The 18,789-nt window shown below is 41.2% G+C and overlaps 1 protein-coding gene across 2 annotated transcripts in view; it reads right to left on the reverse strand.

Annotated features, from left to right (window-relative positions):
* The window catches only part of BMPER (BMP binding endothelial regulator), a 280,186-nt gene that overhangs the window by 73,990 nt on the left and 187,407 nt on the right, over nucleotides 1–18,789 (reverse strand). For both annotated transcript variants that reach the window (XM_053553841.1, XM_053553840.1), the window contains exons 12-13: nucleotides 17,966–18,295; nucleotides 10,363–10,699 (exon numbers count right to left, since the gene is read on the reverse strand). In XM_053553841.1, coding sequence (XP_053409816.1) covers nucleotides 10,363–10,699; nucleotides 17,966–18,295 — 667 coding nt within the window. The remainder of the gene's footprint in view (nucleotides 1–10,362; nucleotides 10,700–17,965; nucleotides 18,296–18,789) is intronic.

The following is an 18,789-nucleotide window of genomic DNA, read 5'->3' on the forward strand; positions in this document are numbered from 1 at the left end:
CAGAAACCAGGTGATTTCACAAGATGCTGTGCCTGCCTGGGTGGTTTTCCTGAGTCACAACACTGGACTCATAAAGCATCCAAGTTCCAACTTATCTGTATGTAGCCTGATAGAAACCAGGGCTGCCTCTGAGGACACCCACCCCAGTTTCTCTTCATTCCAAGGTCTTCTGGCACCCAGCTGGCTATCCTGATATTTCAAAGGGCAACCTGAAACCACAGCGCTCAGACCTCTTCTCACAAGTGATTTACAAGAGAAGCCTGGTTAAACCTCATGAGAACCTATGGGGTGAAGATATTATCTCTATGTCACAATTAAAAAACTGGAAATTTGGACATGTTAGATCCCTTGCCCAAGGCCACCATCACTTATTCTTCAATTTGTTCCAGAAAGGATTTAAGCCAGCTTACAAAACTACAGAGAGAAAGAAAGAAAAGAAAATTTTGTGAGTGAGGGGGAAAAAAATCCCCTGGAAAGATAAAAATGAAACTAGACATGAGATATTAATTTAAAAAATAAAATTCATGGCTGGAAGTTCTGATGGAACTTGATAGAAATGGGTCACAAACTCGGTTCTGAGGCGTCCAGTAACTTCTGGGAAAAGGAAAAAAAAATACAGCCTTATCCCAAAGTTTGTTTGCTTTTCCCATAGGAGAGAACCTTGAGTTTTATTTCAGAACCTTTTAATACTTAGGCTGAAAATAATACCAACTAACATTAGTCTCTCCATCTAGTGAGGAGAAGTTGAGCAAAGGGAAGCAATAGCAAGAAGATATTAGCTACTAAAAATATCTAAACACCAAAGCGTTCACAAGCCTCCTCCTCCCTTCAGGGGCTCCTATGACAGATGCTCCCAACTACAACTGATAGCCCGAAATTAACCTTGAATCATATAACAGTTAAATTATGCTCATCTTATTATTTAAGAAGGCAGAGAGGATCGGCGTCAAGAAAGTTAAAATTTGTCAAACACTTCTTCTTTTCCTATACCCTGCCTGCCTTTCCTGATAGAAAAAAAGCAAGTCATATGAACTCTTTCTCTTCTCAACCTCTTGTAGAGCCCACACTGTAAAGCACATTAAGACTGAGCCATCATTGTTCAGGGGCAGCTCTATAAATGTGTCTTATGGAATTAATTATCTCTTCTGTACCTTCTCCTTCAGTTCAATCTTCTCTACTGAAAAAATTTATGAAGAGCAGCACATTGTGGAAATTTTAGTTAATTCTAACATAATATTTGTTTTTGTTTTGTTTTAGGAATACGTATCAATTTCTGCACAAGATAGGAGGAAGTTCTTCCAGATGGGTCTAGAGATGACTATAGATCACAAGAGAAACACTTAACTTTAAATGCTGGCACTAGATGGCATAGGTCATTCTGAAGGCAAGTGCCGCACAAAACAGGTTTCTATTTCATAGCACTGAAACACTATTAGGTAGAGAACTAACTAGCTTTAACAGAGCGTTTGCCCTGTGCCGGGCCTGCATAAGTACCTCATGTGGGGTGCTACGTGGAATCCTCATAACCCTCAGAAATGCAGTAGGTCCTCTCAGCAGCCCCTTTCACAGATGGAGAATCCCTCCAGGGTTTCACTGGACGAACTTCACCTTCCCAAGAGCAGCACCTTGTAAGGTCAGAAGTTGACCCAGGCAGCCTGGCTGTAAAGCCCACTTGATACCCAGGCAACACACTCATGAGTACCACCCTACTGGTCACTTTCTGAAAACATCAGTCACGGCAGCCTCCTTTCTTCAGTCTTCAGTCTTGTGAAGCACTGGGCCCACTGCTCCCCTGCCCATGGTCAGTCTCCTTAGCAGCTCTTCCCAGAGGGTGGGCTCCATGCAAAGAAGAGCTCCCCATGAATACTTTTCCTGTTCACTTACCTCAAAGCCAGCCAACCCCCATCCCACCCTGTCACAACACCTTATTCCCTACATCACTGTCCTTGCTTCTCACTGCAGCTGTCAGCCCACACTGGGATGTGATTCTCTAAAAGAAGAGCTTTGTCTCTCTTGTTCAGCCCCAAATTGCCATGCCTGCATTACCCAGCACACAGCAGGTGTTCAGTTAAAAGATATTTTTAAAAGGAGTGAATTGGACAACTAATAAACTCCTCCTCTGAAAGCTTGTGGCAGAAGCAGGATATCCAAAAACCCGAGTGAACAGTGATGGGATTTAGAAGTGGACATGGCTGACCCTGCCCAGTTCTCTGATGGAGACCTGAGACCATGTGTCCTGTCTGGCCAGCTGCTCAGGCTGCACGGGTGGCTGGATAAGTCCCTTCACCTCTCAGTGCCTCGATGAGCTCAACAGTGAAATAAGGAAAACACTACTCATGATTCATGTCAGCCTCATTCTCACGAATGCAAAGGGCTTTATGTCATCAACTTACATACAACATACTGCCTCCTGCCTACTAAGAAGTAATCAAGAAGTCTTCTTTCTAAGCAGCTGAGAGAGATGCTACAAAATAATTAGTGTTTTATCTGCTACAATGACACTCATTCAAATCTGTGTTCAAAAGCCTCATCTAATTACATGTCCAAATATAATTTTCTCAGGAGAAACACTCCAGGATTCTAAAATGTTTATGCTTAAAATACTTAAAGCTAAATATGCATTATAAAAACAAATTGAAATAGCATTTAACCTTGACCTAGGAGGGTTACATAGTGAGGAATTAACCTTGCCTATATAGAGTTCACCTTGGCCTTGGAATGTCCTGCCAGATGGGGTGTTAAACAGTGGATTTTAGGTTGGGGACATTGGACCATGCAATAATAGTTCGAACCTCCAAAGAAATTGGAGACCAAAGACATTAGCACACAAAATCTGTAGCAGGAGCTGGAAGCTCCAGGTCACCCATGCAGGTAGCATGTGATTGAGTCTCAACAAAAACTTTGGACACCAAAGGCTTGGGTGAGCTTCCTTGTGCATCTAGTAAGGTTGCCACCACATATTGTTGCCGAGAGGAGTGAATGCCAGTCCATGATGCCACAAAGCAGGGACAGCAGACACTACATGTTTGCAATCTACCTTCTGTGTCCCTTCTGATTTTAATTTGTATCCTTTTCCTATAATAAATCACACCCATGAGTATAAAAGCTTTTGATGAGTTCTGTGAGTCTTTTTAGCAAATTCTTAATCTTAAAGATGCTTTGGAGGGTGATTGGTGGGACACACCCATGGTGCATTTTACAAGGGTACATATGAAACTTACTAAATATAGAATGTAAATGTCTCAACCTAAAACTAAGAAAATGCCAGGAAGGCTTTGTTAACCAGTGTGATGAAAATATGTCAAATGGTATATAAAACCAGTGTATGGTGTCCCATGATTGCATTAATGTACACAGCTATGATTTAATAATAAATAAATAAATAAATAATAAATAAATGCTTTGAGGATCACCTCTGAACTACCGGTGTCAGAAGTGAGAGTGATCCTGACTTTGTAGTTAGCCACCTGTACAATTGACCCAATCTCTCTGCAAAGGTTACCCTATCTGTTCAGATACGTTCAATTTTCTTACAGTATTTGTGTCTCTTCAATATGAAAAATTAAACATGAGAGGATATTAGACTTGGATAAAAAGATGTTCTAAACATTTCCATACCTTTCTGAGTATACTCCTGTCTTTCTGTTTGTTTTGACTCCAAGAATATTGGATTAAAATGGCCCTTCAGAGCTAAAATCCAGGCAGCTAAAAATCTGTTAAAGACCCTTCTCTTGCATCACTTTAATGGGTCAAATAAGGAAGAATTTACTTGTAGCTGTGGTGGAAAAGAATGAACAAAAAATTAAAAGAAACCAGGCAGCACCTGTGGCTCAAAGGAGTAGGGCGCCACCTCCGGCTCAAAGGAGTAGGGCGCCACCTCCATATACTGGAAGTGGTGGGTTCAAACCCAGCCCCAGCAAAAAACTGCAAAAAAAAAGAAAAAAAAGAAAAATTAAGAGAAACCACCATAAAGCTTTGGGCCCAGGCTGGCAGAAGACTCTGAGACAATGACAAAGCAGAAGGGATATGAGTCCTTGGCAAGAATGCTAAGTGATGCTAAGGCAGAATGCCAGCTGGCCTTGGCAAGATCACCCCATCAGAGGTCCAGTTCTTCTGCAGCCTAGGAAGCAAATTTGAGGTTCTAAAACCAACTGAGAGAAGCCAAGGCAGAAACATCTGTGGATCAAAATATTGCATAAGAAAATAGGTCAAACACTGAGGGATAGAAGAGGAGCTGGGAGGTCTAAGTGGGTTGCAAGTGAATTGCAAACAGGCAGAGGCAGACACAGAGACTCAGAAGTGTCACTTTGCCTACCATTGGCAATTACAGTGCAGGTTCTCACAGTTCATAGAGTAACAAAAATGGAACACAGGCTCTGCTCACTCTGACCAATGTATTACACAAAAAGACAGAGATGTATGCACACTCTAAGTATAATAATCGAGCACAGTGATAAAAATCTAAAATGGACCCATAGTTGGAGGTAGCAAAAGTCACAAATAGATCATAGAGGATGCAGGTGAGAGGCCGGGTAGGAAGAATAGCCCCTCCAGGTATGGTGCTGGGTAAAATACATAAGAAAAAAAAAAAAGAAGAAGAAAGAATGAAAGAAAAGGCATCCCCCTAACTCCCATTCCCCAAAGAACTTAAAATCCAATTCTGGAGAAAAACAATAGTAGTACAACATAATATGTGTGTTAAATGATGATCAACACAATCAGAATAACTGAGAAAATAAAGAAAGAGCATTTACAAAGGCCTAGGATGAAATTTAAGCTTTATCTTCAGCTTAAATCAGTGTAGGTAGAAAGTAAGGTCATTTCAGGAGATTGACAGGCAGGAGATTGACACGAACCCAGAGGTAGACATGTGCATAGTGTAGTCAGATATAGGGGCTGGGATGAGGAGGGGGAGAACTATTTTGAACTTTCTTCTTTTTTTCCCCCCAGCAGAAAGTTTTATTTATTTATTTTTCCCAGCACAAGGTTAGTATTTAACAATGGAAGGATTTAAACAACTTTTTAAAAGCATTTTTTCTAAAAGTCCAATGTGCAGTGTTTTAAAATAAACACTCTTAGTATGATATGCTTATTTAGGGCTTGGTGCCTGTAGCTAAGTGACTAGGGCACCAGCTACATACACCAGAGCTAGCAGGTTCAAATCCAGCCCAGACCAACTACAACCAAAAAATAGCCGGGGGTTGTGGCAGGCGCCTGTAGTCCCAGCTACTCGGGAGCCTGAGACAACAAAATCACGTAAGCCCAGAAGTTTGAGGTTGCTGTGAGCTGTATTTTGAACTTTCAAGCTAGACTCAAGGGCTGAAGTCTGAAAGGTACTACAACTGAGGTGTCTACTGCCACCTGGTGTCGGTATACCTTAATTACAGATTCAGGGTAACTACTCATGGTAAAAACTGAATCTGCCAAAGGAAAAATAAAGCAGGGTGTATAATGTCACACTTTAAAATAAACATCTCATTTGATTTAGAGCCCTAGTTCTAACAGAAGTTCACGGCAAGTCATTAGAAGACAGACAAAAATATTCCAAGCACATTCTTCTTTGAAGGGAAATTGATTTTAATTATAGAAAAGCTGTTAGCTTTATATGACTTTTCTCATACACAAACTCACACACATAAAGTCTGTGCTCTTTGTCTGTATCTCTCCTCTTGCTTTATAGTAAATTATTAGTTTCCTTTGCAGGAACACACCAAGTGGGCCATTCAGGAAGTCTGTGATCTTCCCCTGGAAGGAAGCCACTGGCAGCCCCAGGACTCCACTATATCCAACGCCACGGTCCTGCCAGAGTTCCAGTGTTCTCCAGCGCTACCTCCCACCTCCTACCTCCTAGTACCTCAGCAGGAAAGGACACATCTGTGAATCCTCTGGCCTTACTTCAATTCCTTCCAGCTGTAAAAACCACTGCATGGAAAGAAAAGAACATTTCCTAGACTAGGAATCCCCAGACACCTTCTCAAACCGAACAAGTGAACAGTTTTTCACTCTGGTGAATTATATCCCATTAAGGAGAATGCAGAGAGGAAACCAGTCCTGAGATGACTGTGGTCTGTAAATGTCTGGGCTTCACTGAACTTCACATTCATTTTTCTGATATCTCTGAAATGCAGTCCTGCCCTGACTTAAGAGTCCTGCTTTGAGGGTAGGTTATACTTACAACTATTTCATACAAAATGTGGGTCTGAGTTAGGATAAAAATCCATTGCTGGCATTTCATAGGAATAGGGAAAAGAAGGTCTTTTCTTCCCCCTCACCCCCCCCCCCATTTGGCCCATCCATCTCCTGGCCTCTGTCTGTGCCCCAGGCCACCCAGGTGGGACCTGTTGTGTGGCCTAAGTAAACAGTGGGAAGGTGAGTTTGATATTGGCTACTGAGGATCTTAAGGGAGCCTCTGCAGTGGGGTTCTGCCTGTTCCTTTTGAATTTCTCAAGTGGCATCTGGGACATGAAGAGAGAAACAACATGAGGCCGAAGGAGGAAGATGAAGATAAGAAGTGAGAAAAGAGCAAGCGCAGTAACACTTTCCCCTCAGGACAGCCGACATTTGAATCCAAATACAATACAAATGATTTTGCATTAATTTTTCCAGGTAGGTAGACAGTACACTAACTACGTTTCTAGTCCCTGGGAATTTCTCCCTAACACATCAATGAAGGACAATGCAAAAAAAAAAAAAAGAAAAAGAAAATTAAAGAGGATTTTCTAATTTAAAAAGAAGTCAATTAGGAAAACTGAGACTTCCGGCATGTTTATCAATGCCATCTAAACTTTTATGTGATTACTAATTACATTTTTGTGCCCAAACCATCCAATTACTTAATTAAAGCAAATTAAGTCTATTATAAAGACTTTAATCATATATTACATTTTTGTGCCAAACTAACCAGCCTGGTCAAATTGATTTGTGAATAAAAAATTAGCAAAGCTTAAAACATTTCCCCAAAGAAGATAGAACAAGTATTGACTATTATTTAGACAATGGACATTTTATTATAAAAAATGTTGAATTGGGTAAAATAAGTAATTCTTAATTTTAAGAACTTACTCAAAAGTGAACTCTAATTCAGAGAAATCAGGATTATTTTCTACTTTACAAGGAGAATCATATTTATAAGACCTCATATTTATAATAGAATTTACTCTATGAAATTTGTCTTATGATGGGTAACATTTCCTCAAAGAAATAACCTCTTTGCTCTCTTTCTTCCCTATGTTATAAACACAGAAGTTCTTGGAAGTTTGTGTCTGTTAGGCTACTTTATTCTTCATTCTTAAAAGAAAATACAGATATTTCTTTGGAGGATGAGAGGAAAATTTTTAAAAATCCAATTCTAACATTATACAATTTATGTATATGCTCATACATGACAGATATCAGGGCAACTCTCTTTAGTCCTGCAAGAACTCAAAAAATATGTTTGGGTTCACTTTAGAAATTCCACCAATGGTATAAAATATACAGGCAAAAATTTAGACGTATGTCTAAATCATATGTCATATGATTACTATAGTTTTACTTTTTCCAATATTATTGAAATGTACAATAAACACATGGTATTCTTAAAAGAAGAAAATAGTCTTTTAGACCTGGGCAATGCAATCTTTACTTACGCTTCCCTTTTCAGTGTCACAAAAGAGAAGTGACTTGTTTTGAAATTGTTCTGCATGTGTATGGTAAAAATCTATCTAATCAGTTCTCCCTGATAAGAGCAGAAGACACAGGCAATTGGAAGGGTAAATGGCTGACCTGGGGGTGAGAGTCCAGATAGTAGAGAAAGGACCCAGGACAACAGCACACCCTGTGCCGAGACTCCCCGACTTCTGTGTGCGAGTGTGGCACTGCCCAGCAACTTCAGTGCTCAGAGCAGCAGTCCTGCTTGGTAGTTACTGTCACACAGTTCTCTAGATAAAGGACACTCAGCTAGCCGCTGGGGCAGACGGCTAGTCAGTGGCAGAGTCGGGGCCAAGGGCAGCTTGCTTTCACCCTCCCCACCGCACATCCTCAGTCCAAGGCTTCATGAAGTCTCCTAGAAGCCCTGAGGCTCGCTTCTCCCTGAGCTCTCCTAAGAAGAGAATTATCTTTCCATGTTGCATCCAGTTTATTTTCTTCTCCTTCCACATGTGGGTTTAGAAAAGGGGGAAGAAAAACAACACTGGCACTGAATGACAATGCATGAAGATGCATCCATCAGCAGGGTGCAAAACTACAAAACTGTCCTGCTGTCCCTCCTGAGTGCCTCGCCCCTATCCAGGGAAAAGTGGCTGGCCACAGAAGGGCACTCTGCCATGACACCGTGACACAGACACAAGAAGCACAAATCCACCTTCCCTCCACATCCCATCCTCTGAACCCCCACACACAAAGATTCCCAGAGCACCCTCATGAACTGCCCAAACTTGGCCCATCAAGACACTTACACAGAAGAGTGACCTCCACTGTGCTGCTGCAGCTGCCATGGTACCTGTCAAGGGCAGGAGGGGAGCGTCTGCCTGGCCACCTGGGGATTCCCATCCTCCTCGACCTTGTATATCAAAGTCATTTCTCACAACTTCTGTCGAGATACTCATTGTATTTCTATTGTAGTTCAAGGATCATAACATTAAATAAATCACCAAAGGCAAAAGAAATAGAAATTTAGAAAAAAGGGAGCAATCTCTGTAGGCCTGCCCTCCAATTTTTGCTTTCAATACATTCCTTTAAAATAATATAAAAACTAAAACCGTAGGCTTCTGGGGCCTTGGGGGAAGCATACTCTTTCCATTCCATCTGAAGCAGAGAAAGATCCAACCTAAATTTGCAAGTAGGATAGGGGAGCTTCTGATAAAGGTCTTAACTCTTGTGTACCATTTAATTAACAGTGGAAGAAGTGATGGTGGCCAACAATTACAGAGCACTCATGTTGACCACATGCATTTATGTTTATCATCTCACTGAATCAGATCTCCAAGGTAGGTTCTTTTATTATCCCCAGTTCACAGATAAAGTAAACTGAGGTTGACTTAATTTTTCAAGGCTATCTAGGTGGGCTGCATGTTAAGCCCTGGGATACCACAAAGCTCTTCATTGTCATGTTCCACCCAGATAAAACCAGGTCTGTCCGTCCTGTTGCTTAACTCACTGCAGAGTCTCATGTGAAGACCCCTTAATTCCACTAGGCAAGGGCCAATTGAGGGGGTGACACAGGGAGAAGAAAGAAGGGAACCCAGAGAATTCAAATTACAACAGGAAAATGGCTTGAAAGAGCTAACCATATGACTTAGAGCCAAATGGCCTGGCAGATGCCACCATGTTCAGGGATTTGTGATGACAGGGACAGTCTTTTTCCACCCCACTTTGAGCTGCCTTTATAGAACTTTATCTTTTATGTCCAAAGATCAAATAAAAAAAAATCACATTTAATGAGAACTAGAACTAGGGGAAATAAACTGGTGGCAATTAAAGAGTAAAAATAACCTCTCTGTGGCTTCAGACCACAGGAGTTTTCTAATTTTAAAAAGCACAGGCAAATCACTTAAATAAGGCCTTTTGGGCTATGTTCATCTCATGTTTCCTTCCACACCCATGGTGGTTGAAGTTAGAGGCAGCCATAGCGCTTGAGCCCATGGAATTGTGTAGGAAATGGAAGTACAATCAGGCCAGAGTCATTGAGTAGGAAATGCAAACTTGAAGTGAGGAAGTCAAATCCAAGTCTCCTTTGTCACCAGTTGCTTTGTGTGGAAGGGGATTGAACAGGGCTAGAAAAGGTCATGGAATCCCAGTTCTTATTGATGCCCTTCCTTCCTCTGTCCTCACTCCTCATTTCTACTGTCCACTGACTTTGGACCTGAAGTCTTGCAGTTGGCCAAAATGTAAGGAGTCCTTACTTCACTTTTTTATTTTCCATGTGCAGATTTGATTTTAGCCAGACCATGAGGCCAACCTGAACTCCTCCTCAGGTTAGAATAAGTGTACTCACTCAAACACCCAAATGTAGCCAGAGTGACTTAAGGTCTCATTATAGGAAAGCACCTCTCTGTCCCATACCACTGTGTCAATCTCAGAATCAAACTAACTCCTGGAAAAATCCTGGAGTGTCACCAGCTTTCCAGTAAGCCTGCAGACACATAGAAAAACATAATTGCCTAGAGGATATCACTTTGAAATACTTCCTGGAGTTTCCCAATTTGGGACACAAAGTGGGCTGACTCAAGATGAGATCAGTTGCCAGAGAGAAAGAAATGAGGATGTTTACCCTGTGTGTGGGGCCTTTGTTCTGCACACCAAGAGATTTGATATACTCTGTTTCAAGGTCCAGTCCATCCTTGTTCTGTGATCTAAACCCATCCCCCAGAACACTCTACTTACCAGTAGAAAGTGGCATAGTCCACAGTAGAGTGACAGGTCTGAAACTCCCAGGATTTGAGCTTCTGGCATTCTCGATGGGCTCGGAGCTTTACCTTGACCGTACCTTGACACAGTTCAGGCACTGGCTTTCTCTGGGGTCTGTTGCAGAAGTCATTGGACTCTACCCTCCAAGACTCAGCAAAGTCATCCACGTCAAACTTGAAGTTTCCATCTCCACCAATTAAGTCATCACGTTTATGTCCATTGTAATTACCACAAAGACCACAGAGCTTGCCCTTGAGGTGCGGGGCAGCCATGACTTCTACAAAACTGTCTCCATCCCAGGATATTTCCAAACCTATAGGAAAAGGACAGGAAAAGACAGATCAGCAGCTCCTGAATCCACCAATAAATCCCAAAGGTACACACCCTTACACAGTACACATGACATTCCTCTAGAGTTTTGGTTACTTTTTAATGTCACCATATCGAGTATTGTATGACATTACATGAATCACTTACCTAGAAGGGCTTAGAATTTTTACACTGTATAAAGTTTGTTCTCACAACATCTAATGTATTCTCCATATATGAGCCTATAGATGACTATTTCTTGATCATGCTACTCTAGGGTTTATATTCTTGCCCTTTCTTAAAGGAACTGTGTTGGTCGAAATCATGCCTCATTTATCCAATGACTACTGGTAATGTGGAAATGGAAAGGAAAAGATAAAATAATAGTTGTTTAATGTGTTTTTTTATATCCAGAAATTCCCTCATATAATTATTCCTCCAAATTCCAAAGGGCAATTTCCAAATTATTTTCTATAATGAGAATATTAAAGTCATAAATACATAGCTTCTGAACATATCCTCTTTAAAGAACAACACTGATAAAAAATGAAAACACTTGCTCCTCCATTATTTTACAGCCATTCTTGAGGCACGGGTACTGTTTGATCAATGTTTTCTGGGGGTGAGTTGCTATGGAATCCTTCCAAACACCATCTCAGGGGCCATGATTCCTGCCATGCTCATAAGCTTCAACATTTGAGGAGATAGTGGCGGCCACCAGGCCATGGGCAAAAAGTTCTTCTCATGCACACATCACTCAGGAAACCATCTTCACTCCAGAAGGTAGAGAACATCAGACCTTCTTGGTTTGCTAAACTGACCATCTACAATTTTAGAGGGTTTGTCTCTAGACGTGCAGGTCTAAGACCTCCAGGAGCCACTGTAGTCAAGGGCCCTTCTGAATGCTGGACTTTCTGTGTGAGAGATAGAACAGCTAAGTTATGCTGTCATATAGCACAGACACATCTGCCTACAAGGTCAGGAAGAAATGCTTTCATATCCACTCTGATCCTGTGTGTGAAGACACTGCCCATAAGAAGTAGGGGCATTTATTGAAAGCCTTTTGAGGTTCAACTCAAAGCAAATGACAGAATTTTCCAGCCGGAGATTTGCTTTCTGTCTCAAGTGTGTATTGAAAGCCTTTCTCACTGTTTTCCTGGCCACACTCTGCTACTTTCTGAGCTCCCACCCTGTGAATGGGAGTTCTATACACCAGTGAATATAATATGAATGAAAGAGTGACCTTCCAGCAAGAACCCCAGGAATGTCTACAACAGACAGTGTGATTTCTTGCCCTGAGACATCTCCTTATTCACTGCCACTGTCTCCAAAGAGTGAAAATAGAGGAAGATTCTTTTTTTTTCTTTTTTTCCTTTTCTTAATTTTTTTTGTTTTTTTTTAAATCATAACTGTGTCCATTGATGCATATATGGGGTTCAGTGTATTGATTTGATATACAATGTGAAATGCTTACATTGAACTGATTAACACATCCATCACGATTATACTCTTTTCTTCTTTTTTTTTTAGAGACAGAGTCTCAGTTTATCGCCCTCAGTAGAGTACTGTAGCATCACAGCTCACAGCAACCTCCAACTCCTAGGCTTAGATGATTCTCTTGTCTCAGCCTCCTGAGTAGGTGGTACTACAGGTTCCCACCATAACACCCGGCTATTTTTTGTTGCAGTTTGGCTGGGGCTGGGTTCAAACCGACCACCCTCAGTATACGGGGCTGGTGCCCTACTCACTGAGCCACAGGTGCTACCCCTATACTCTTTTCTTAATAGCTTTAAATGTACCATTGCATCATGCACATTAGGTGAGGTCCCCTCAAATACCCTTCCTCCTCCTACCTTTCTCCTGCACTCCCCTCTCTCTCCTTTTCCCTTCTACTTTCTGGACTATAGTTATGTTTTACCATTCGTATGAATGTGTAGGTGATTATATATTGATTTCTTATGAGTCTCTTCTCCCAGAGAGTAGAATGACAGTTACCAAAGGCTGGGAAGGGTAGCAGGGAGTAGAGAATAAAGTGAGAGTCAATGGGTACAAAATATAGCTAGTTAGACATAATGACGAATATTTGATAGCACAACAAAGTGACTATAATCAACAATAAGTTAGGGTCTACTTTAAAATAACTAAAAGAGTAGAATTGGGAAGTTCCTAACACAAAGAAATGATAAATGCCTGAGGTGATGGCTACCCCAATTTCCCTGATTTGATTAATACACATTGTATGCCTGTATCACGTATCAAAACATCACATGAGTGCTATAAAGATACACAACTATTATGTACCATAACAATTAAAAAATAAAAATTATATTAAAAAGAAGGGTCTCTGTCCCCCTTATATGTATTTTTAAAATCTTACCCTCTTGGGTTCCTGACAAAACCTACTCTTTCATTTTGCCTGTTTTGAATCTCTAGAAAGAGCAAAATGACTTTCCCTCTAAAGGGCTTTCTCTTTGTTCCTGAGATTTCAAAATTAGGCTGATAAGCAAATATGCAGAAGTTGAGAGATGAGGTAGTGATGGGACAGGGAGTGAGGAGGGGGCAGATCTTATCTGGACATGGAATTGGCATCAGGCAACACCAGTGTGATATAAGAAAGATAAGGAAGAAATGCCTAAACGTAAGTTCCCAAGCTGATACCCCTTAAAATTTGAATATGGTCCAAGAGGAGAGCAGGCCAGTAAAAGCACTCCTGTGAGTAGGCCACACAACTTCCCCAGATGGCGTTTCTTCAACAGAGTTACTGGCAGAATAAACCAGTGGTCAAAAAACTGGGTTTCTCAAGAAATAAATGGAAAGGTCTATAAGGCAATCACTGCATGGTGAATGAAAGAAATAGAAGCATTCTTGGTCCAAGGAGAATGATAAAGAAGATTATTTGGTTGGGAAAAGGGAGCGAGGAAGAGAGGGAGGGAGGAAGGGAAGGAGGAAGGCTGTATTTGGGGAGTAACTTGATAAAGAGAAGACAGTGATGGGACCAAGTAATGAGAGAAGGGACATAGCGCTGGCATACCCACACACGGGGCTGACCTCACACGTGCATCTCTGCGAGAATATGATATCAACTCCAACAAACCACAACTGTCATATAAAATGATTCCTATTTTTTTATAATCTATCTTCTAACACATTATCTAGTATAGAGTATGGACTCAATAAATAAATAAATGAATTACCCCAGTAACATCAAATCTGTGAAGCCAAAGAAATTATAAATTTTATGCTAGTTAAGACACCAAAATAACCATTTTGAAAGAAGACAAGCAAACTATAAGAGGATTTATAATGTACTCTCCAAGGTATTGATGAAACTTGACCTCACAAGCCTGTAGCTGGGCAGCTGCCCAGCAAGAGAAAATCAATTCCATACAAAGTCTAACTTTTAAAGCACAATTCTGAGGATTTTCCATGTTGCAAAATTTTCCAAACTACAAATCTCTTTCCTAGACAGCAGGCAAACACTGTTCTTCCAAGTGCCACAAATGGTTGAGAATTTACACCCAAAGGACTTCCAATGTCATTACTATTGACGATGATGTACTAAATTTGAGGCTTCGGGCTGCTGAGTTCATGGGAATTCAACTCACAGCGAATACACCAATCAACTGTGCTCTTTCTCTGCAGTGCTCTTTCATGTGGTAGCCCTTGCTTTGGAAGATGCAGATTCACTCTTTTCAGTAAACTCTTCTCAAAACTCATGACATCTCATTCATAAAACACAGTCCCCAAAGTAAGAGAAGAATTTGTAATTCACTCTCATTTTTTCTTCCTTCTCTATGTTACTATTACAGTAAGAGGATTTTTACAGACTAATGCAAGGCGTCATGTAAATTGTGAAGGAATGACTTAGGCTACTACAGATGCCTTTGTCTTTTGCTATATCATTTACATATGTGTTTGAGTGAATATTTTCACCCTATACATAAGTAAAATTCATACAAAGTAGATTGTAGTAGCGGAAGGCAAAAAACTAATAAGTTGTAATTGATGGATCGCTCTTCCTAATGGTATTTTAAATAGGCATCGTATGAGATGGAAACATCATGGCAGGGTTTGAGAGTCTCGAGATAGTCCTTTCTGCAGCTGGGATGAGTTTTCCAATTCTCTGCATGGGAAATTGGGTAGAAATAACTGGCAGAGTCAGAAGGCTAAAGCTGAAGCATATGTCCCATCTGGGGATGTGAGCAGCAGCCACATTCCTTCCACTGTATGAAGGGATTTCCAATTTTCCCTTCTCACCAATGAATGTTTTACTAACTTATTCTTCACCTTCAAATTTGTGACCTGGCTCCAGACCACCGGGGGGTGGGGGTGGGGGGCTTTGTTGTTGACGATGTAGTTGATGTAGTTGTTCTTCTATTTTGTAGGCATTGTTGGTATCTTTCTGGTTGTTATTGTTGGTGTTGTTGTGGCTCACTCAAAGGTGCAAAATCTACAGATACATCAGAGTGATGTTTCAGAAAGGATGGTTTTATGTTTAGATTTTATACCCAAAGGGAAGTGCGACTAGAATATAGTCTCTGAGTTTATCCAGCATAAAGCTCTATCCAAAATAAAATAAAAAGTCACGTTTCCATGTGTTAATGCTTCCACATGCATCTGATGTAACTCTTTCAGGTAGAGTTGATGAAGTGAACAGATGGCAGAAAGGAAATATTTTTCAATTATTTGCGAAGTGTTAAGAGTGGGGCAAGGGTGTGTGGTGAAGGTGAGCAATGCTTTCTTAAGCTACTAAGCCTTGTTGGAAGCCACTTGTTATAAGGTAGGGAGCTACAGCCTAGTTCTACAGCCTAGTTCTACCCAAACTACACCACCACCTGTGCTACCTTGCCAAATGATTCTGTCATGAAGTGTCGAGTCCATAAACCACAGGGGCAAAGAGCCATTCGTCCCTGTTTCCCATCTCCCAGCTGCACATTTGATTTAAACTTCTATTTTGAAGAAAGCACCCTTTGGTCATGTGAGCTTACATTTTTTTTTTTTAATTTTATGGAAGAAGACCACAAAGGAAACACTGTGATATTTTAAATAGACAATCAATAGGTGGTAAAAAGAAAATCTCTCTAAGGGGTAATTTAAACTGAGATGCCTAGTCAAGGATGGAAAACACTATTGTCTAGAAATAGAATTGATTCATTCAAAGGATAAGCACAAAACAAGTTGAGTGCCCAGAGGAATACAGTTCTTCCCTAGGAAGCAGAAGGCTTGCGTGAGTCATGTGCTACAGGAAATTGTTCAGCTGGGTATTAAGAGTAGTGTGAAAATTATTTACATCATGGAAAGAGATATGGAGAAATAAAAGAAATTATAAAACTGAGTGTAAGACCTACAACAGTTGAATTCACTAATCTAACGATAGTATTTATGATCTATTATTATTTTCTTAGTAGCCTTGTCCTCTTGCCCATTTTTATAATGTGGAAACCTTACAAAAAGTAAACTTATTCCATAAGTTTTGTCAGCTGTGAATGGAACAGGCTGGAACTTCCTAGGCTGTTAGTAATCTTCAAGTACCCAGGATTCCTTTGAGAACTGTGCTGTGGTTGGCCCAATAATTTCCGTATCAGTAGAATCCGTCGTGTTTAGCTGGCATGTGGATAGCTAGGCAAGGTGCTTCTAGTTAGCACTGTAATAATGGGCCATCTTGTATACATTTTCCGAGAAGCCAGAAAATGACCTCTCCTTTAAAGAAATGAAGTGGGGCCTACATTTGCAAAGTGTTACGTATTCAGAAATAAGAACAAGTGTCTGAATTTTCTGAGTGGGACTAATCCCTGTATAGTTGAATGAGTAGGGCTCTTCACCATCTGAAGTGAAGAATGGGAATCTTTTCTCCTTTATAGAATGTTCTAGTACGTTAACACTTAATATTCTCTCACTGAAATGGTGTTATATATACTCTCTAGCTAAAAGCTCCCTGGATTTTTCCTTGGCTTTCTGCCTTTGTTTAGCTAAGATGGAATTCCACAGGCTCAAATCCATTTATCAAAATATATTTTGGCTTGAATTGAAACAATTACCAGGATTCTGAAGAAATAGTCTGTATGTCGCTGAAAACTGCCTGCTCTATCAAATGTTTCATTATCATTATTCTAAGAAACAGGAACGCAATTGATGCTTTTACACTGTTAAATTCTTATCGCTGCAAAAAGCAAGAAATACACTGGTTTTCTTACAGTATCTCACTTTAAAAAATATAGTATCCCAGGAGAACATGTAGTGTAATGTCCAACTGACAAACACTATGTTTTAACTGAAGGCAGCATGGAAAGGACCAAACATGATATAATAAAATGTGACAGTGACCTGAATTCATTCTTTGGGGCTGAGATCTGCTTTTAAAAATGCTTTTCTTAGGTAGCAACTAATAGATGCTAACAGCATCCATGAATAGTTTGGCCTCGGGGGAAATCTATCTGTGCCCACAGAGTGAAAATGTAGAGTTGAGTGAGCCTACAGCATCATGGGGTGCTGAGAGAGGGTCTGTGGCCAGCCGCATGTGCCCAAGGCCAAGCAGAGGGAAGTGCTTTCATAGCAAGCATCCTGAATTGCTCTAGTACAGTGTTGCTAGCCACCTCCTCGGTGAGCATCCTTCCCAAATGCCAAGAGTGGACAAGACCGCTGTGGTTCCTGTCATCTCCACTCCCTCTGCACATAGGTGGTGCCCTCATTTTCCTTGGCATAGGACAAATGAGCGGGATAAGGCTGCCCCTGGTGCAGACCAGGAGTCTGCAAGAAAGGCTTTGCTGTAGACTCTTCATGTTTCCTTTGAACATTGCTGATACTAAGCTGTTTACTTTTCAGGACTCCTCCTGCCTGCCTTCCTGGACGGAAACACTTTCTCATAGATGTGAAACTGCCCATAACTGGCTGAGCTGGAAGAGACAACTCCAGGCTGGACACCAGTGGCCTACAACAACATGAGAAGTTGAGAGAGGGGTGTTTAGAGAGCACCCCTGCTATTTTTATTGATAGATGAGAATAGGAAGGTTCTGAATATCAGAAGATTTCAAGACGGTGTAACTGACGTCCCAGTGCAGGGCTCCAGGCAGTGCAGATGTCCCTAGCTGTTTTGTGGCACCTCTGGGATGTGCCTTCTCCTGTGAGCAGGCAAGCAAGTTGGAACAGGGATTTGCTTCCGGTGGTTTTCCTACATGGAGGAGAGGGAGAGGGGGCCTCCTGAGTGTGCTGGGAAGGCAGAGAGTAGAGCAAGAGGCAGGCCACAGAAGCCCAGCGCGGCTGGAAGCCCCACCTGCTTTGGTCGTCACTTTCAGGAGGTAGCCGTCCAGGTCGATGTGGAAGTGCGGCGTGTGGCAGGGCAGCGCGATGCGCGAGCCGTTCCAGCGCACGGCCAGGTGTTGCTGCAGGCTGACCCTGCTGTCGCCCAGGACCAGCTCCACGGACTTGGTCCACGAGAAGGAGCGGGTCCGGCGGGCATCGTTCTTCACCAGCACCTGAAAGGGTGAGGCAAGGGAGGAGCAGTCTTTTGTCAAAACGTATTGACACGTCCCCTGAAAGTTAAATGTCCGTCCGTCAAAAGTGTTGTAGTGGGGATCTCCGAATACCGTGCAAACACCAGGCTCTGCGGATGAGTGAGAAACAAAAGCAGGGTCACAAGTCAAGCCAGCAAGGATTCACAGAGAAATCAGGGGTCCCTGCAATACACCTGGAAGGGCACCTGTCAGGAAAGGGAGGGCCTTAGAAAACTTGACTAGGGGAAACTGACTCAAAAAAAAAAGAAGAAAAGAAAAAATACATGGTCATTTTTAAAGGTATGTGCCAAACTTTGTCTATATTCATATAACACTTCTGGTGCTTTTATACTTAAAAATTACTTACAATACCTCTGAATTTTAAGGCACCTCTATAGTATAGCCTTTCTTAATGGAAAGGATGAAGAAACTGAACTAAGATAACTAAGAACCCACATAAACAAAAACAACATAAGCATATAAATAAATAAATGGCAGCAACATAAGTGACAATACACTGAACCGTTAGCATTATTTCCACTTAACTAATTTTAAAAATTTAGAAACATGTTATGCTAAATATTACTACTCATGGTCTTAAAGA

Source organism: Nycticebus coucang, chromosome 11 (assembly GCF_027406575.1).
Source record: "Nycticebus coucang isolate mNycCou1 chromosome 11, mNycCou1.pri, whole genome shotgun sequence".
NCBI classification, from domain to species: Eukaryota; Metazoa; Chordata; class Mammalia; order Primates; family Lorisidae; genus Nycticebus; species Nycticebus coucang.